At 37.0% G+C, this 14,716-nt stretch overlaps 1 protein-coding gene across 1 annotated transcript; it reads left to right on the top strand.

Annotated features, from left to right (window-relative positions):
• Positions 1-2,006: 2,006 nt before the first annotated feature.
• krt8 (keratin 8) lies at positions 2,007-6,773 on the top strand. Its single transcript, XM_083570199.1, has 9 exons — positions 2,007-2,538; positions 3,859-4,067; positions 4,653-4,713; positions 4,808-4,903; positions 5,002-5,166; positions 5,290-5,415; positions 5,537-5,757; positions 5,872-5,915; positions 6,006-6,773. The coding sequence occupies exons 1-9, from the start codon at positions 2,161-2,163 to the stop codon at positions 6,212-6,214; spliced, it is 1,509 nt and encodes a 502-aa protein (XP_083426325.1). The 5' UTR covers positions 2,007-2,160; the 3' UTR covers positions 6,215-6,773.
• The last annotated feature ends 7,943 nt before the right edge of the window (positions 6,774-14,716 follow it).

Raw genomic sequence — 14,716 nt, 5'->3', positions numbered from 1 at the left:
CAGAGTTTTCAGTTCCCAAAAAAGGATGACAGATTGTAGCATGTTAGAAGACTGAATAGATACATGGGAGCCAAACCATTTATGGCTTTTTAAGTAAGTAGCAATAGTTTGTGGTTGATTCGAAACTTAACAGGTAGCCAGTGTAGGGATGATAAGATTAGGGTTAATGACTTCATTTGTGTTTCATTTGGCTGTATAACAACAACATTCAACATTCTTTTAAAAAAATATAAAAAAGCAATTACTTCTCCGACTAATGGAATCAAGGAAAGGCTTCTGTCAAAGCTCATGCGTTGACGTTTAAGGTTTTAAGTGACTTTACATAAAGAGAGAATAGCCCTTTTTGTCCTTCATTTGAAAGTTATCGGTTTGCTTTCACTAACAGCACATTCATGCCACTTTGAGAAGGTTACACTGTATAAAGTACACATAGTGCATTCACATTGCAAATTTAAATGAAGTGCCAGCAATTTTAGTTCCAATAAGAATCACTGGATTGCAGTATTCATGGATATTTTTCTCTTTCTCTTCTTTTCTCTTAATATAAATATATAATATTGTAGTTCATATAATACTTATATTCTCTTTGGGTTTTGGCCTAAGCCTTACATATGTAAATCCTCCAATGCTGCTTTATAAAATAATTAAGGCTTATGAATGTGTTATTAAAACCCACCTGTCATGATTTATTAAAGTAGAGACGGAATGGGCCTGACATTATAAAACAACACCAACAGAAACTCATTAAGAGAAATGCATTTGAAGAGAAAAACTTAACCCATTCAGCCTTTGGTTGTATTGTCTTTACTTGTCATGTTCATTAGCATAACAGTTCACTCAAAATTCTGCTGAATAAACAACAGGTCATGCAAGTAATTCAGGCAGTACAGTATCAGAGTGATTTAAATTTGAGGAGCACAAAATCTTATCTAAACTGTGAACAGAGAACTAAGAGAAATCCCTTGCCTGCTTTAGTCATACATTCAGTCCTCTTTTTCTCCAATTAAAGCTCATTAAAAATGAGTAATGGCCTCAAGATAACTACACCTCCCACACCACTAACATTTAATGGGAGGATTAACTAAACCGAAAACAATGATGAAATGCTTTAGTTAAAAAATTTATACATTACAACATTATTCATATTGCAGAGCTGATTATTTTCACACAGTATATTTCTTATTTGGCTTTGCTTCATTATTCCCTACAGTATTTATTATACAAGTGAAACAAATGCAACCAATTTTATATACCAAAACCTAGAAGCTTGCATAGTCATTAGTCCATAGTCATAAATTATTACATTTGTTATGAATCCAAAAAGGCACATCTATTTTTTTACATATTGAAAATTAAACGGTTAAAGTATGTGCTGCAGTTAAACTCAAAACAAAAGTGACAAATGTATGTCAAACGTTTTTCAGTGCCAAGAGGTACAAAGCTGTTTGTCTCTGCAGACACTCGCAAAAAAACATTGCATACCTTATTTGAATAGGCAAAAGGTATGAAAGCCATTTTGAGGTGAGCTGATAATTTGAATATCCTAGGGCTGCAGAATACACAGCATTGCTGAGCAGGTAGAGGATGTGATCCTTCTGTTTAGTATTTTCTATTCAGTTTATATTGTTTATATGACCAGAAGTGCAATAGTTGACTTCATGTATACTTTTGTTTACATATCTTTGAATGAGGTGGGGTTTTTTTTTGCTTAAAATGTTAAATTTTTTTCTCCTAAGAATGGCAGCTAAGGATGAGTTACATCCTTTTGTTTATGTCAGGTTTCTGTTTCGCAACAGGACCTTTTTCTTCAGAGATAATAATCAAAGAGATTGGTCAAAAAATGATAGTAAAGAGGGTGGGACACTGGGTTGGGCAATTCGCAGCTGAATACCCAGGTAATGATTAGAAGAAGAATGCATGGAGTTAAGTTTCAGCTCCACCTCCTCTATATTTGACACCTAAGTTTTGTAGCCAATCAGAGCTGTTCTTTGGCTCCTCCCCAGTCCTGTGCTACTATACTAAGGGGACCAGAGTTGGCTGTTCTGCCTCATCTGCTTGGGTTTTTCAGCACAGCAGACACGCTTCCCCCTTACCGTGCTCTCTTTCTTACATTCATTCTCTTATTCTCAGCAACTTTAGGGCAAAAGATCTGCAGTCAAAATGTCAATGTCTTCTAAAAGAACAACCTACACTGTGAAATCCTCCTCCTCTGGGGTTGTACCACGTAACTTCAGCAGTGTCTCCTACTCAGGCCCCAGCTTGGGCCGACAGAGTTACACAGCGCGCAGCTCCTATGGAGGAGTCAAGAGTGGCTTGGATGGTGGCAGCTACCTCAGTAGATCCACAGCCTACGGAGGTGGCATGGGTCTTGGTATGGGATTTGGCGGGGCTGTGGCACCCATCACAGCTGTGACCGTCAACAGGAGCCTCCTGGCCCCTCTGAACCTGGAGATCGACCCTAACATCCAGACCATCCGCACACAAGAAAAAGACCAGATCAAGACCCTCAACAACCGCTTCGCTTCCTTCATAGATAAGGTATGTGACTGCAGCATTTCAGAATCACTTGTCATAAAGGCCATACTAGTCATGGTCATGAGAATGAAATAATGCATATACGTATCATTTTGACCTTCTAGAGAAGATCAGACAGTCATGACTGAGGATAAACAGTAAGAAATCAACTGTCTGAAGTAATTGATGATCCCTGTTTAGAAAAAAAATTGTTGTAAGAAAAACAACAGTAAACAGAATTTAGTGGAAAAGTCATTTTTTTCATGTAAAAACTACTGCAAAAAGTATTTTCTCTGGGGGAACAAAACATGAAAAAGTAAAAAATTCACACTAAGCGCAATGTATTATAGGGAAAAAATTACAAAAAGTAACTGCTTCCACTTTGATGTAATAACTTCCTTTCCTCGGAGAAGAACTGTGAGGTTGGGAGGGGAATTGGGTGTGTCACTGGTCAGAATTAAATGGGTATATCTTTTCAGCAGACTACCATTGGAAGTATAGCTCAAAGTTCACACCCAAATTTCTTTATCTAAAATACACTTTTTCATACCAGTATTTTATTTGATAAAGTATTTGTACTGCATATTATTTATTTGTAGTAATGTTGTTACAAATTATTTTACTTTATCTTCATCTGTATACGTTTGTGCCATCTGACAAAAAACCTATTGTCACCTGATCCTACAGGACCTGTTCAACAGTGTTAATATTTAATCAGCAGAGTTGGTGTCATGTCCTTGCAAACACTGAACACATTACATAACAAGCCCTCTAGAGGCACCAATGATAAGAAACAAACTGCTTTTGAATATACATACATATATTTCTAAAATCAATGAATCCACATACTGTAGACTTTTACACCCTGCCATGAAAGCCTCAGGCAAATCTCAGTGTGGTGTCCGACTATATGCAAAGTCTACAACAAATCACACATACATCATCATTTTTTCCATGTTCCTTAAACAACAGCCACCCAACCCCAACCTGAACAAAACACGGACAGGAAAAATGGGGAGGTGGGCAGAACTTTGTGAACTCACCCACTCCATTCTCTTGGTTTTCAATTAGGATGTGTGTCACTGTTTCCCTGGGAAAAACTATCCTGCAAAACAGTAACTCATTCCATATAATACTGGGCCAACAGGGTTCCCGTGATGCTCACATGGTGCCTCTTGGCATTTGGTTGTTTCTTAGTGCATTAAATGTCAGTTTGGCCCAGAAACTACAGGTCCATTCATTTACACAGTATAACTATGGTCTGAGCTCAGTGCGCTTTGAAGTGTTAAATATAGGATTGATTTGCGCTAAGACAATACCTCCTTTCTCCTTCCCCCCACTCAGGTACGCTTCTTGGAGCAGCAAAACAAAATGCTGGAGACCAAATGGAGCCTCCTCCAGGAGCAGACCACCACCCGTTCCAACATCGATGCCATGTTCGAGGCATACATTGTCAACCTCCGCAGACAGCTTGACAGTCTGGGCAATGACAAGATTAAGCTGGAGGCTGATCTGCACAACATGCAAGGCCTGGTTGAGGACTTCAAAAATAAGTGAGTTTTTGTTCTTCCACAAGTCACCTTTCCTGGATTCTTTCAGCATATTGGATCATTGTGAATGGCAGGCAGTTTTGTAAATGCAGGCTATTGTGGTGTACTTAAGTATTCCAGTATAAAAGAGTCCCTATAGATTATAAATCTAAATAAAAACTACACATAAAACATGTGTACTCCATTGGCCTTGGAAGGAAAATCTTGTCTCCAGACCTCATGCTAAGTAAACATACGGCAGTTATTTTAGGTAACATCACTGTATGTCCTAGATAATATTGATGTCAACCATTACACCAAGTCACCTTAGAACAGCATGACCTCCCACCACTCCAGCAACTCCAGCCAAAATTATGGGTTCTTAAATGTTTTTACAAGGCGATGTTACGCAGTTTACTGAATGTTGGCTTCGGGTAAGAGATTTAATAGAGCACTGCCTCCCTCTAGTGTACACACCTGTTATAGTTCTTAGGAAATAATAGTGTCCCTAAGATTCCAGTCAATATTGTGCAGTACAATACAATAGGAAAAAAAAATGTTGGACGTTGGAATTACATCTAAAATATTTATAATATGATATTATTTCAGGTATGAGGATGAGATCAACAAGCGCACAGAGGCTGAGAATGATTTTGTCCTCATCAAAAAGGTCAGACACTGATAGACATTTTTTTTGTTACAGTTACCGTATACAGTAGTGATCGTGTGTATATATAAAAAATTTAAATGATTGGCATTTTCAGGATGTTGACGAGGCCTATATGAACAAGGTCGAGCTGGAAGCTAAGCTGGAAAGCCTTTCAGATGAAATCAACTTCCTCAGGCAGATCTATGAAGAGGTAAACCTGACAATCACAGATTTTCTACGTTTTTCATCGGTAAATTTGCTGTTTTATGCGATAATCACTCTTTTTTGGCCACTTTTTTTGCTTTATAGGAGATCCGTGAGCTTCAATCTCAGATCAAGGACACTTCAGTGGTGGTGGAGATGGACAACAGCAGGAGACTGGACATGGACGCAATCGTGGGTGAGGTCCGTGCTCAGTATGAGGACATCGCTAACCGCAGTCGTGCTGAGGCTGAAACATGGTACAAATCTAAGGTATGGTAAATTTTTCAGTATACAGATTGATTATGCGTTTATAATTTAGCATAGGCTATAAAGTCATACATGGAATCAATACAAACGAAAAGATCAATCAATGTATCTTTTTTTCTCCTTTAGTTTGAGGAAATGCAGACATCTGCCACCAGGTACGGAGAAGACCTCCGATCAACCAAGACAGAGATTGCTGATCTCAACCGCATGATCCAGAGACTGCAGTCTGAGATTGATTCTGTGAAGGGGCAGGTGAGATTTTATCAAACTCTATCCTGTTGTAGACGTCCACAGACATGTTAATCAAAGAAAGGTCAAGGTGTTTGCGAAATGAAGGGTTGTACCTCATAGTGTCTTGACTTTTGTGCATTAGCGTGCTAACCTGGAAAATCAGATTGCTGAGGCTGAGGAGCGTGGAGAGATGGCAGTAAGGGATGCAAGGTCTCGTATCAAGGATCTGGAGGACGCACTCCAGAGAGCCAAGCAAGACATGGCACGCCAGATCAGAGAGTATCAGGACCTGATGAATGTTAAACTGGCCTTGGATATTGAGATTGCCACCTACAGGAAACTCCTGGAAGGAGAGGAGGACAGGTGAGTTCATTTTGAAGCCATTTCCACATAAGCTAACTGTTGGTTTTTTTAGTACGTTATGGTACGTTTAGTACTAAAGGAAGTTAACAATGATCTCTCCTGCTTTACCAACAGGCTTGCCAGTGGAATCAAGTCAATCAACATCTCAAAACAAAGCTGTAAGTTAAATCTTCATCATTTTGTTTTAAATAGAAACCTGATATAAAATTAACTGTACATTCTAAATTATTTTGTTTGCATCCCAACAGCATCCTACAGCCCCTTCCCAATGGAGAGTGCAGGCAGTGGCTACAGCAACTACTCCAGTGGTTACTCTAGCGGTTACTCCGGTGGTTACAGTGGTGGCTTCAGTGACAGCAGCAGCATGACCCAGAGCAAGAAGAACATCGTCATCAAGATGATTGAAACCAAGGATGGCAGAGTTGTGTCCGAGTCTTCTGAAATTGTCCAAGATTAAGTGGAGAGCACAGTTTCCATGTCTGGCCTTTAACCTTGTCTACTTTTACCCATTCCTTTTCCTTCCTCTAAACACCTAACATACGTAGCTGTCTGAAGTAATTAGTTGCAAAAGGATACATGCACAAACCAGGCTGTAACTGAATAAATCCTTAAATCTGACTAAAGGGTTGGAAGGGACCAAACCTAATAATTTCACTTTGTGCCTTAGGCTTTCTGCACAGTGCACTAAAAGAAATACTTTAGCCCGCTCACACAAGCTGTACTTGCACAACATATTCTCCGGTGTACATCTATGAGCTGGAGCATGCTAGATCTGCCACCAACATGAGCTGTTCCTGTTACTGCACTCATCGCACTGTAACAGTATTCAGGTTTAATTATGAAGGGTCCATATGTTCGCATCTGTTAAAAGCAATCATGTTCGTGACAGATTCATGTTTTGTGCCTGCTCTTTAGAAAATGTCTTCCCCGCTGTATTCTGTCTGATGCAAAAGGAAAATCCAGAGTACCAAAAGGTGCTTTTTTTTGCTACCAACAATAAAGTGTTTACTTAAAAATGTTTTGGTCATGCCATTCATTTAGTTTCTATCTTCTTTCACTCAAATGCATTTTTTTCTAAAGCACACATCAACCTAAAATCCAAAGTAAGTTAAAGACCACAAATCACTGGACAAGTGTCTGAGATGCCATCGTTATAATCAACATGAAAGACAAGTGTGAAACTTTCACAGAATTTGAAATTCATCATGATGCTTTTTAAGTTTTTAAACAAACAATAGGATGCACGAAAACCAGTATTTATGAAGACGGTATAGTTTTCCGTTTGCATAACCCAAATCACTCCTAATAAGCCTAATAAACATAATATTTCTGCTGCAGAATCTACAATCACACCGCTGACAACCGAACTATTAACAATTCCCCTTTGGTGACATCTTGGCATCAACATTTCCCCCAAGCAGTCAGACCTCATCCACATATATTTTACAGGTGTATTAAAATAATCATATACAAAATAAAGAGCAGCATTGGATAGACCAATTACTTTAATTAGAATAGTGTAATAAAAAAATCCTAAAATTAACAATGTATTCCCTTTAAATATGAATTCAAGCATTTTACTAGATTCTATCAAGAACAAATTATATTTTTAAGGAAATAATACAAGAATACCAAAATCCAAGCAAGCTACTTTACATAAAAAGAACACTGATGTTTAAATGCACCTAATTTCCATATTCAATAGCAAAACCAAATATAATATATCATTAAACAGATCCATCCATGTTCTTTAACAATTAGTTAGACATAGAACATTCATAATGCCAAACACCCCTGTCCCACAAAGACAGTACTCTTTATAACTTTAAAAGCTTGGTGGAAACTATTAAAAATCTAAAACTTACAATTCGTGCCATGTAAACACATAAAAATAAGACAAATGACATTAAAGTAAATATAATACATACACACACAAAGCATATATACAGGTATCTAAGATCACACAGAAAATCTGGAAATAATAAGTTTTTCGATTTTTGAAATATTATATTCAATAATTGCATCCACATCGTGAATATTGAATATTTAAAATTGAATTTGATGTTAAAATCCATGTCAAAATTACGGAGTCCACAACAGTTCCAGTGCACATTTAAAGCCACAAAAGCAAAAAGGAATGAAAGCTAAGAAACGTGTGAATTTCAAGTAAATATTTGGAAATATCTACATTTCAATTGTGGTTGTCAATAATATAATTTGTAAAAGTAATTCATGTTCTAAACTATATAAGTAAATGCAAAATCAAAGCCTTTCCCATAGTGTTCCCACGTTTAGTCCCTTCTGTCTGTTATATACTTCACAAGATGCTCAGTTCTTTGTCTCTGCCACAAGAGGGCAGCAACTCTCTTTGTAACACATGTTCTATTCTGTATTTTTTACTGCATTTTAAACTCAATTCATTTAACTATCAAGAATGACAAGTGTCTCAGAGCAGAGAAAATACTAAACTATGTATGTAACTCCTAATGAATCTTGCGAGAAATCACATGAAAGATCCCAGTCCCAGTCAATTTATACTGAGTAAATAATGTACAGAAAGAACATTAAACATTAATGATATTCCATAAAAAGTTAATATTTACTCTATTGTTATTCCCAGATTTTTTTCTTCTTTTCTAAACCCTTTTCTTTTCTTTCTTTGTTTTTGTTTGACTCAGCATCTCTACACTTCTTAGAATTACTTTTAAGACAATTTAACTGACAAATAATATTTTCCTTTTACATGGCACAAAAGATGTATTCAATTATAAACATATTATATTGATATCTGTGTGGTAGATACTGTAAGTGTACCACTTTACATAGGTGCCTTTTACACACATTTCCTGTTCGATTGTCTTTCCTGTTCATGGAATATTTAATGACTCAGTCAGTTTGCAAGATTTTGCTGATATCGATATTGTAAAAAATCTGCTGTATCCTGCTTGCTATTTGCTGTGTATGACCTTGCCTTGATTTCTGATTATTCTTTATATATTTATCCTTTTTTTGGTCGTCATCGTAGATCATCGTTGTTACAAAAAGCAATAAAATAGCACACTGGTATTAGAGGCTGTGTTAGATTTATAGATAAGTAAGTTGAAAGCCACTATATGCATGTCAAAACAAGTACTGCTTTTCTAAATCGATAAACTGGGCGAACCTCCATGTTTTTAAAAGCTTCACTGGAAACAATAACCAATAAACCTCACAAGAGCATCCTGAGCAGCTGCATCACTACCTGGTTTGGGAACTGCACCGTCTCGGATCGCAGGACCCTACGGAGGACAGCTGAGAAGATCATTAGAGTCTCTTTCCCTCTATCACGTACATTTACACCACATGCTGAATTCGCAAAGCAAACAGCATTGTGGACAACCCCACACACCCCACACACCCCTCACACACTCTTCACCCTCCTGCAATCAGGAAAGCAGTTCGGGCCTCACATCCAGACTGTGCAACAGCTTTTTCCCTCAAGCCGTCAGGCTCCTCAACACACAGAACTGAAAGGTCCAAAACACACACACACACACACACACACACACACACACACACACACACACACACACACACACACACACACACACACACACACACACACACACACACACACACACACACTCAACTGTGTGTTACTGAACTGTACAACCTGAACTCAACACACACTCATTACTTATCTCAATCCATTCCACCTCCATTACTTTATTATTTGGATTTAATCATATTATACTATATTAGAGTATACAGTAGGTTTACTGGTCAGCGCTATTTTGTATTTTTGTGTTATGCGTGTTTGTCCCAGACTGTCTTGTGGTGTCTGTCTGCACTGGTTTTGTCTGCACTGTTCTGCACTTTGTGTAGATTTATGTTGTGTGTTGTAGCTCTATGTTGTTTAATGTATCACCAGGGTTCTGAAGGAACGTTGTCTCATTTTCACTGTGTACTGCATAAGCTATATATGGTAGAAACGACAATAAAAGCTTCTTGACAACTTAAAACTTAAACCAAACTAATATCTTTTTCCTCTTGAAGAAGCTTCCATGTGCGTAAGATAAATGGGAAATTATAAAAAACACTACATTGGACTGTATTAAAAGAAGGGCAAAGTGTTTATTGGTATACTCAGTGACCACCACTAGGGGGCTTCAAGAAATAGACAAGCTAATGGCAAAACAATTGGCTTACCATTCCTTACTGTCAAAATGTATTATTATTATTATTATTATTATTATTATTATTATTATTATTATTATTATTATTATTATTATTATTATTATTATTATTATTTCTCTGACCTAAACCTGATCGTGCAGACCAAACCGTTAAGGCCTAGAAACTTGAAACTTGGCCAGATGGTAGAGTTTAATTTGGGGAGAGATTGATGTAAATCCACTTGACCAAAGGGGGGGCGCTACAGTCCAACATACAATATTTCAGACATTTTGGGCCATAGCTTGTACACCGTTTGTCGTAGATTCAAATGTTTAATAATTTTGGAATCCTTGGGTCAAATTTGGAATCGTTCAGGAAAATCTGTTTTTTTTCCACACAAAGTTATGTCCAAAATCTACTTTTCCGAACTATGTATTTCACCCCTTCGGAACCAAATCAGTGCAGAAATGTTTCATGGACAGTGAATATCAATAATTATCAAAAAAAGTACAAAAGGTCAATGAGATATTGTCACTAAACCTGGTCCAAATGTGTATTAGCTAAAATTTTGGTCAAAATCATAGAGTAAATTGGCTCTACCATGGCGCTATAAGAGGGAAAAAACATATTAACGGCTAAAACTACACCTTTTATTTAAAAAATCACAATTGCAACCCTAATAAAGGACAAAAATAGAATTATTACAGATGTGCAGATGTGCAGTGGGACCCATAAATAGATGTAAAATGCAATTTAAAAAATCCTTTCGCATAAGAAATAATATGAAATATTACTATTTTGCAACCTCATGTTCTGCAAAAAAAAAAAAAAAAAAAAACTTTACAACCACCTGCAGTGCAGTTCTGCCTCTTAGAAGCTTATGATATAAGGCATAACGAATAGAACTTGCTTGGCCTTTAAAAGCTTTTGGTCAAAACTATGTAAATAATAGCTCTCAGACATACTGTAAGCAGCTGACTGGTAACTCTGGGGGTGTGGTGCTGCTCAATTAAAATATATATATTTTTATTCTCAATCCAGGGAAGCAGTCAGCAGTGTTTCATTATGTTCAATAGCGTGTTCACATGTGGTTCAGAAATATTGGCTTTCAAAATATGTGCCCCAATAAAAGCTTGTATAGTATTCTAAAAATAGCACTAATGAAGGTTTTGTATTTTGAAACCAGTCGTGGCTTGAATCGGGAGGTCTGGCAAAGTAGTAAAGAGTGTGAGATTAAAATTATTTTGCAAAAGTTGTATTTTCTGCCATCTTGAGAGCTGAACTTTGTCCTAATATTGACTTCAAGCTCAGTTTTGTTGTTTTTGTGGCTCCTGAATGTGAATCCGTTGGCAGTTGATGACATATATCATTCAAATTCAGTTAAAAACTAATTCTTATATAATCAATCATACATTATATATTATTGTTATCAAAACTCAAAACTGTTGCCACAAAATTTGAAGTGCACAATTGGATAGAATGTCCTTTTATATTTCCCATCAGAAAAATGTTCCAGTATGATGCACAATGTGACATGGAACTAAATGTGACCCTTCTGCTTTCATAAGTTGCGCATTCCGAGCCTCTTTTCTGCCCACCGCAGTGATAAAAGGTGATTAGTTAAGTTACTGTTGTCTTGCTGTCAGCACAAACAAGTGCAACTGTTCTCCTTTGACCTTTTTTATGAGCATACCGTTTTTCTCTGTGGGGCACTAACACTGTCAAGCCGTCCAAAAGAATTTGCAGCGAATCCTCAAGCACGCTGCAGTTCACTAAACACTGCTGTTATCATCTATGAATAAAGCTAACATTGCTGCTACTGAGCTACATTGTACTTTACATTGTTAATGTATGCTTTTTTGCTCCTAAATGAGATTGCAATGTGCTGATTTGAATAGCAGACTGGACTTAACAATCAGAGGCTTTAGTTTTTATTCTGCAGAAGTGTGAGCTTCAAGACGAAAGAGCAAGATTAATGTTTTGCCGATGGCATTGTTGCTGATCCTGATCACACCTGTCATAAGTGGTAATGTTTTTTTAATGATTCACATATACATACTTATTATTATTATGATCATTATTATTATTATTACATCTACGTTTATCATGTTGTGCTGATATGTTGATCTAATGTAACATTAAACCAATACCATGCAAGTAAGAGTGAAGCAGCTTTATATAAACAGTCATGAGCGTAGAATTGATACCACAATACTAGAGTGAGGAGGTTAGTATTCTCGTAACAGCTCTCTGCTTGTGGCTGTATGTGCATGAAATAAATGCGTTTTTGATTTGTGTTACTTGTACATGCACAGCTGATCAGACATGCCACAGAAAGTTAATACCAAATCGTACTGTAAATGCAACATGGTGCAGCATAGGTTTGAGGTTTTTCTCCTGATTATATATACACACTCAGATTTTGTTTTTGTTGTTGTTTTTCATCATTTCAAGTGACCATATAGCTAAAGGGTGTTATTAAAAGTATCTGTTCTAGCCTGACTCATAACACATATATTCTGACATTGGCCATGAAGAATTGAGAAGGTGATAGGAGGTGGAGTGGAGCTCTTGCCAAAGCATACAAACCCCCTGTTGCTGAAACTAGCATGTGCGATGACATACTTCTGAAATCATAAAAACATAATGTGACAAAAGAAAAACTTTTCACTTTTCAGTAAAACAAGTTGCGGTGTGGTCATGACAGAAGAATGCCAATGAAGGGGAAATAATAATAATAAAAAAACCTGATGCGTAATCTTATCTTTTAATTTCAGTGAAGAAAGGCTTTTTTTCATATGTGTCACAGCCGTGTTGTAACACAGGCTGTGGGTTGTGGGTTGTGCTATAATCTATGTTTATAATATTAGACATGTTTTAACAATCAATTGTTGGTAACATTTGCAATAACTATAAAAGTGAGCATTAAAGAATTGCTATTGGCGTGTATGAAAAAGCAAAGTGAATGACGTTCAAGAGCAAACATGCAGATACACACTTGAGCTGTATACAGCAGATCACATTTCTCCCTTGGTGCTGTCATTATATATTTCTCTCTGGGGAATAGCCTTGGGAAATGTAGTAATAACTTTATTATATTCCCTGAGAGGAGTTATAAAAAAAAAAAAAGGTATTTAAATAAATTGGTCTAGCACTCCTTTCCATCAAAATAAAAATTTCCCAGAGTCTTGAGTAGAAATCTTCAGAGATTAAGTTTTTATTTTGTGTACATTGTGAAGAAATAGTTCTTCTTGTAATATACAAGAAGATTAAAACTTCAGATCAAGGCATAATCAAGGTACTTGCTTTTATGTTTAAGTGGGTTGACACAATATACATCCACAAAGCTGGATTATTAGAAATGCGCCAGGACGTTATGGCTTACCAATTTGTGTGTTAAATTTTGTGTGTTCAACATGAATTATTCTGTTGCCTGTATTAATACAGAGTGACAAAAGGTGCATAATGAGATGAGGTGTGGCACTAAATTAAATGCTGCACTATTTGTACATGCACACATCAATGACTTTGATAGCTCATAATGCCTTTTAGCAGACCATACAACATGGTCCCACAAGAACCCAGTTTTTTTTTTGTTTAGGTTAAAAAGAAAAGTACGCAAACCATGGTGCTTTGCACAGACGTTCCACATGACTTGCATTCACAAATCGAAGTAAAACCATATACAGTACAGACCAAAAGTTTGGACACACCCTCCCATTCAAAGAGTTTTCTTTATTTTCATGACTATGAAAATTGTAGATTCACACTGAAGGCATCAAAACTATGAATTAACACATGTGGAATTATATATGGAATTATATACATAACAAAAAAGTGTAAAACAACTAAAAAATGTCATATTCTAGGTTCTTCAAAGTAGCCACCTTTTGCTTTGATTACTGCTTTGCACACTCTTGGCATTCTCTTGATGAGCTTCAAGAGGTAGTCACCTGAAATGGTCTTCCAACAGTCTTGAAGGAGTTCCTCGAGAGATGCTTGGCACTTGTTGGCCCTTTTGCCTTCACTCTGCGGTCCAGCTCACCCCTAAACCATCTCGATTGGGTTCAGGTCCGGTGACTGTGGAGGCCAGATCATCTGGCGCAGCACCCCATCACTCTCCTTCTTGGTCAAATTTGATGCCTTCAGTGGGACTCTACAATTTTCATAGTCATGAAAATAAAGAAAACTCTTTGAATGAGAAGGTGTGTCCAAACTTTTGGTCTGTACTGTACATTTATAGATATCTTTTAAATCGACTAATTCTTTGGTTGGGATATTTAAAATATTAATGTTTTTATTTTTATACTTGGTTTTAGCTTATGGGATTGACTTTTAAAGAACTGTGGATCAAATTCTGTTATTTTAAATGTGCTCTAAAATTAAAAGCTGATGTGTCTTGGCTATACACAAGTTTGCTCTGCAATTTTAGTACACTGGTGTGCGATACAATATATGCTCAATAGTCTGTTACCCCCTTACAACTGCATTCACATGCACCCTTTAAATCCTTTTCAAGATGTACGCTCCACTCTTTTGGGAAGGCTTTTAACTAGAGTTTGTCTGTGAGGATTTGTGTTCATGGAGCCATCAGAGCAGTGAGGTCACACACTGATGGCAGGTGAGAAGGATTGGAGTGCAGTCAGCGTTCCTGTTTATCCCAAAGGGTTTTCAGTGCGGTTGACTCTCTGGAGGTTACTCAGGTTCTTAGACTCTAACCTTGGCAAAAAATGTCTTAATGGAGCTTGTTTTGTGTACAGAGGCATTGTCATGGAGGACCATTTGGGTGTCCACAACATGTGAT

The sequence above is a fragment of the Silurus aristotelis genome, assembly GCF_946808225.1.
Source record: "Silurus aristotelis genome assembly, chromosome: 19".
Classification (NCBI taxonomy): Eukaryota; Metazoa; Chordata; class Actinopteri; order Siluriformes; family Siluridae; genus Silurus; species Silurus aristotelis.
This window is presented reverse-complemented; position numbering and strand designations above follow the sequence as displayed.

Excerpts from the sequence above, each read along its gene's own strand:
- krt8 (XM_083570199.1), top strand. The coding sequence starts at position 2,161 with ATGTCAATGTCTTCTAAAAGAACAACCTACACTGTGAAATCCTCCTCC. Across the intron at positions 5,758-5,871 it reads CTGGAAGGAGAGGAGGACAG|GCTTGCCAGTGGAATCAAGT; the intron begins GTGAGTTCATTT and ends CTTTACCAACAG. Across the intron at positions 5,916-6,005 it reads CAACATCTCAAAACAAAGCT|CATCCTACAGCCCCTTCCCA; the intron begins GTAAGTTAAATC and ends GCATCCCAACAG.